Source organism: Octopus bimaculoides, chromosome 6 (assembly GCF_001194135.2).
Source record: "Octopus bimaculoides isolate UCB-OBI-ISO-001 chromosome 6, ASM119413v2, whole genome shotgun sequence".
Lineage (NCBI taxonomy): Eukaryota > Metazoa > Mollusca > Cephalopoda > Octopoda > Octopodidae > Octopus > Octopus bimaculoides.
The window spans coordinates 27864142-27870606 of record NC_068986.1 but is presented as its reverse complement, the minus strand read 5'-3'; the positions used below and the strand labels follow the sequence as shown (position 1 = coordinate 27870606).

At 35.6% G+C, this 6465-nt stretch overlaps 1 protein-coding gene across 1 annotated transcript in view; it reads right to left on the bottom strand.

Annotated features, from left to right (window-relative positions):
* Nucleotides 1-6465, bottom strand: part of LOC106869332 (nonsense-mediated mRNA decay factor SMG5) — a 116931-nt gene that overhangs the window by 75878 nt on the left and 34588 nt on the right. The window contains exon 3 of the mRNA XM_052968429.1: nt 3384-3537. Within this exon, the coding sequence (XP_052824389.1) occupies nt 3384-3537 (154 nt within the window). The remainder of the gene's footprint in view (nt 1-3383; nt 3538-6465) is intronic.

Below are 6465 nucleotides of genomic sequence, written 5' to 3'. Positions count from 1 at the left end.
GGTGATTTTTACATGCCACCTGCACAGGAGTTAGTCCAATGTTTTGTTCACATGCCACCGGCACAAGTGCCAGTAAGGCAAAGCTGGAAACGATCGCGCTCAAATAGTGCTTTTTACATACCACCAGCACGGAAGCGAGACCACTGCTCTGGCAGTGATCCCGCTCGGATGGTGCTGTTAGCACTCCACTGGCACGGGTGCCAGTCATCGAATTTGGTTCACTTTCAATATATTCTTGAAATGATATTGTAGAGTAGGTATGACATGCCAGATCTGGCCAGTTTGAACATAAAACAGAATACTCGGGCTGGATATGGTTGGTTTAAGCATGAAAGGGTCAACGCCAATTCAACCATGACTACTTCCATCTTTTGTCCTTGTGTGCAGGGTACACAGGACCAGATTTTGCAATATGTCTCATTTTTTTTTTTAAGACTTCAGTGTGATCTGAAGGAGATTTAGTCAATATTTCTAGCATGTTGCTCTACCACATAGAACAAGAGGCTCCCCACATAAGCTCCTCTCACAAGTATTGCTTGTAAAGCTACAAGATTCTCTGTAGACAAAATGCAACCCAACCTTTACCCACTGGCTGCTTCCTAGCATATCAGACACTGATTACTTCAACTTTAAGTATGCTACATAGACACAGCAATGGAATACCAAGATAAGTAAAAGGGGTGGTGCTTATGGGGGGGATAGGGGTAGGGGTAGTAGTAGTAAGATGGCGGTGGCGATGGAGGGAGGAGGGTTGAGAGGTGAGTGGTAGTAGTAGTGCTTGGAATCACACACAACCTCCCGCCACCGCCACCATGGAATTGAAAACCACCCTAGAATATCTAACAGCTGTTATCATTAGTAAATAATAGTGAGATGAATGTCAGTGTTATTACATAGAAACAGCTGAACACTAAATACACACACACACACACACACACACACACACACACACATAATAAAAATACCAAAGCATAGGCACAGACAGAAACATACGTATATATACATGCATGTATGTATGTATGTATGTATGAATGTATACATACATGTGTGTTACTATTTGTGCATATGCTTTGGTATTTTTATGTGCATGTGTGTGTTTATATATATATGTGTGTGTGTGTGTGTGTGTGTGTGTGTATACATATATATATTTACATATGTGTGTGTGTGTGTGTGTGTATACATATATATATTTACATATGTGTGTGTGTGTGTATATATATATAGATAGATATACATACATACATATGTAAATATATATATATACATATATATATATACATACATACATATATACACATATACATACACACACACATATATGTATATATACATATATACATGTACACATATACACACACGCCTGACTGGCCCTCGTGCCAGTGGCACGTAAAAACACCCACTACACTCTCGGAGTGGTTGGCGTTAGGAAGGGCATCCAGCTATAGAAACACTGCCAAATCAGATTGGAGCCTGGTGTAACCATCTGGTTCACCAGTCCCAATAAATAAATCGTCCAACCCATGCTAGCATGGAAAGCGGGCGTTAAACGATGATATATACACTTATATAAATACATATATATATATACATATACACCTATATAAATACATATATATGCATACACATATATATATATATATGCATACATGCCAATACATACATACATAGCTATATATACATACATATATGAATAAATATATATATATATATATATATACACACACACTCATACACAAATACTCATAATGCAAGAATTGGAAGGGGTGGTTCTGCAGTTCTATAATGAATTACATGACATGCTTGACAGCAGCCATGCTAAAGATTACCACTGATGCTAACTGCTCAAGCATGAAAATGGGAGTGGTGCCTTCTTGGTTGCTTGATTGATTGAAAACAGTCAGGAGACAATGCCATGCCTTGTCTAGAAGGACAAGGTTTGTGCTCATGAAATGCCTGACACTAGTCCAGGACTTCATCCACAAAGCCTACATAACCACCACACACACACACACACACATGCACGTGTGCGAGTGTGTGTGTGTGTGTAGGCGCGCGCACACGCAAAGGTATCTCTGTTATTAGATGTTTTATGGTTATTTTCTATCATGAATATTATTATTAAGGCTGCAAGCTGCCAGAATTATTAGCACGCCAGGCAAAATGTTTAGAGGCATTTCATCTGTCTGAACATTCTGAGTTCAAATTCCACCATGGTTGACTCTGCCTTTGAACCTTTTTGGTTTGGTTAAAATAAGTGCCAATTGAACACTAGAGTTGACATAATCAACTTACTCCCTCCCCTAAAATTGTTAGCCTTGTGCCGAAATTTGAAATCATTACAATTATTATTAAGGTAGCGAGCTAGCAGCATCATTAGAGCATCAAGAAAAATGCCCTTTGGTAGAATTCAAATTCTACCAAAGTCAACTTTGCATGAGAGGCAAAGGAAATAAATCTGTTATTGGAATAAAATACCAGTTCCCAACCATTTTTGATCCATAGATTGGTTTCATGCAAAACAATTTTCCCACAGACTGGGGTACCATGAGAACATCATGATCATCATTTAATGTCCGCTTTCAATACTGGCATGGGTTGGACGGTTTGACTGAAAACTGGTAAGCTGGGGAGCTGGCACCGGGTTCCAATCTGATTTGGCAGGGTTTTTACAGCTGGATGCCCTTCCGAATGCCAAAACATAATAATGTGCCCTTCCTAACAACAAAACATAATAATGTGCTTAATATGTAATGGTGTTAGGAAGGGCATCCAGCTGTAGAAACTCTGCCAAATTAGATTGGAGCCTGGTGTTGCCATCCGGTTTCACCAGTCCTCAGTCAAATCGTCCAACCCATGCTAGCATGGAAAGCGGACGTTAAACGACGATGATGATGATGATGATGATGATGATATATAATCCCCTCAAAAACTAGCAAACTGTGATAGGCAATAAATAAGAATAAAATTGTAAAAATTTATTCTTTCTGTGCAACTTGGAACCAAATGATAAGTCGCCCAGCACCAAATGAAAAACAGCCCAGTACTGGCCCACAACCTGGTGATTGAGTACCCCTGGAATCATCATCATCATCATCGTTTAACGTCCGCTTTCCATGCTAGCATGGGTTGGACGATTTGACTGAGGACTGGCAAGCCAGAAGGCCGCACCAGGCTCCAATCTGATCTGGCAGAGTTTCTACAGTTGGATGTCCTTTCTAACGCCAACCACTCCGAGAGTGTAGTGAGTGCTTTTACGTGTCACAGGCATGAGGGCTAGTCACACAGTACTGGCAACAACCACGCTCAAAAAGGAATAAAAGTCTAAATTTGTTACAGAGATTTAAAAAAGAAAAACAAAGCAAAAAAGATGCAAAGCTTACCAGCTAATGGTATAATAATTATACAACGAGCCGTTTGAGTTAACTGCTTCAGATAAGGGAGAGCATCACAGAGTACAGAGGTATGTGCTACCAGATAAGGAGGGAAAATTGGTTGGTCAATTTCCAGGGAACCCTCTAGTTGAGACACTTCAGCCTGAAAAAGAAAAAAAAAGAGTTAAGGAAAATAATATTTAAAAAAAAAGAAACAACTAATAATAGCAATAATTATTACTATATAAGTACCAGTTGAGTCCAGGGGGTCAATGTAATTGACTGTCCCACTCACATAAAATTTCAGGTCTTGTTTCTATTATTATTATTATTATTATTATTATTATTAAGGCAGAGAAAAGACTGGCCCACAACACGGTCTACCTTCCAATGCTCAACCATTGGACTATTTATTTTAATTTTTACCATAAAGTTTTTTTGAAACTGTCATGGAGGAAACAAATATGCTCAACACATAATTTCTATTTGTGGAAGACTTGATCCACTCTACTGCAGAAATGCAGGTTCTTTTTATTATAAACATTATGTTCAGTATCAAGCAGCTTCCTCAACTGTGGACCTACTGGAATCCTGATATAAGGTATGGTGATCCATATATCTCTAACATTATGTCTGACTATAATTAATTCATGCATTGTTTAAGTAAAAAGCCACACGGCATCACCACCACCAAAGGGCTATGACCATTTGAAATTTCAGGTTGACATCACATCTCAGTTACGTGAGGGTTTTTCTTCTAGAAAGCACAGAACTGGGAGAAAAGCAAAATTAACTGAGGTGGATATCAACAGAGAAAATATTGACTTCTATAAAGTGGAAAAAATAAATGGAAGGAAAAATGTTTGCAGATTGTGTTCGTTGTAAAAAAGAAGAACAGAAAAACTGGATAAGGATATCAGGTATATCAAGACCTCATATATGTGTTCGTTTTGTAAAGTGCCCTTGTAAAGGTGTGCTTTGGACAGTTTCACGACAGAAATATGGCATAACTATATTTTGTTGTTTGATAGTAATACAATCATATATTCCTTTCATTTTATTACAAATAATATGTGAAAATGAGAAATACAAATTAATTTTCAGTATCTTACACACCTGCATTCACCTTTGCCTTAATGAGCTTTTATTTTAATCAGATGCATTCCGTTATGTAAATGTATTCATTAAATTGTATAAGAGTACACAGCCAATGGTATACTGACTAGTAAAAGAGTTTTGTACTTTATTTTCAATGAAAATGCTTGAATGGAATATAAAGAAAGAATAAAATCTTGTACTGATTATACCTGTATTTTAATTAATTCAAATTAATGTACCTCATCTTGAAAAGTGGCAAAATTGTTAGCGGTTGACATCTAGAATAATTTTAGTAACAAATCAAACAGGAAGAATTTCAATTTTAGTGTTTATCCATAATGTTATTGCTTTTACACCTGTTAATTAAATTTACCTGCCCATAAAAGTCAAATTAAATTAGCAAGATCAGCTAAAATTACATAACTATAATCCACTGGTATATAAGCACCTGTTGACAAAATTTCAAACTTGTATGTAAAAAAAATTAACAAAATTACAAGCAAATATTGTGGCCACCCCTCTTGAACCTGAATAATTCAAAATATCATGAATAAACAAGCATTACATTTGACAGGTTAATCTGAACACAAAAGGTTTGATCTTTTTCAAAAAATGCATATTTTCTGATGGGTCAGGCAACCTAAATTTAATTTCCTACAAGTTCCGCAGCACCTAATTGCTGCTGCTGCTGCTACTACTACTACCACAACCACCATCATCATCATCACCACCACCATCATCCTTACCACCATTGCATCATCATCAACCTCATTATATAAAATGGTGCATTAGAAAAATAAAAGATACACAGAAACAACAATACCATCAATAATAGCAACAACACAATGAACAATTATGTTTGTTCTATATTTTTTATATTCATTTTTTAGTTATTTAATTCTTTTTTTTTTCTTTCTTGGATAAGTTCCTCGGACAAGAAAAGAAGAAACAATAAGGATCCTCCTAATTTACTAATAAAGATATTTTATTTTTCATTTCAAGACCAAAATATTATGATGATGATGATGATGATGCTGAGGAAGACGATGATAATGATGATGGTGGTGATGGTGGTGGGTGGTAGTGGTGGGTGGTAGTGGCAGTAGCAGCAGCAGCAACAATGACGACAATGTCTGTTTTCTGAATATTCTATGTCGTAAAGCAGTGCAACCGATTCTTGTAAAAAAGTTGGTTTATTTTGCCATCACTAGATTATTGTTACAAGTAAGCAGCTATGACACAAAAGAATGTTGTGTTAAACGAGAGATAATTATCTCAAGAAAAAATGGTAAACTACACAACTGTATTCTTTGTTGGATTTCTTCTTCTTCTTCATTATTATTATTATTATTATCATCATCACTATATCCCTCCCTTCCTCTCTCGTTCTCCGTGAAGAAATGCTATATATTTTTTACCACTATACTTGTCTTGAACAACAACTTAATAAAAAACAAGTAGGCCTCTTCAATCACATTTTCAGCGTCAACATCTTCACCACCATCACCATAAAGAAAATACACAAAACAAAATATATATATATATATATATATATATATATATATATATATATATATATATATATATGCACATGCACACACATATATGTATAAATACATACATATATACATCTATATATAGATACACATATAAGTCTATATCTCTATAGACACACACACACACCATATATAATGTTACAATGCAGAATATATATATATATATATGTGTATGTACATATATATATATATATATATATATATATATATACACACACACATACATATACATATATATATAAAAATGAATAAAAAAAACACTAAAATACTAGAATAAAAATTATCATCATTCTTCTTTCCGCCCCGACCACAAGAGAGAAATTTGGCAAATGAGGGCTCAATTTAGTCTTTCTTTGCAGCTGATATACACTTGCATTTCATTTACAAGAGCAGAGAGAAGCCTGATGAGATTAAATAAATATATAAACACAAGATAG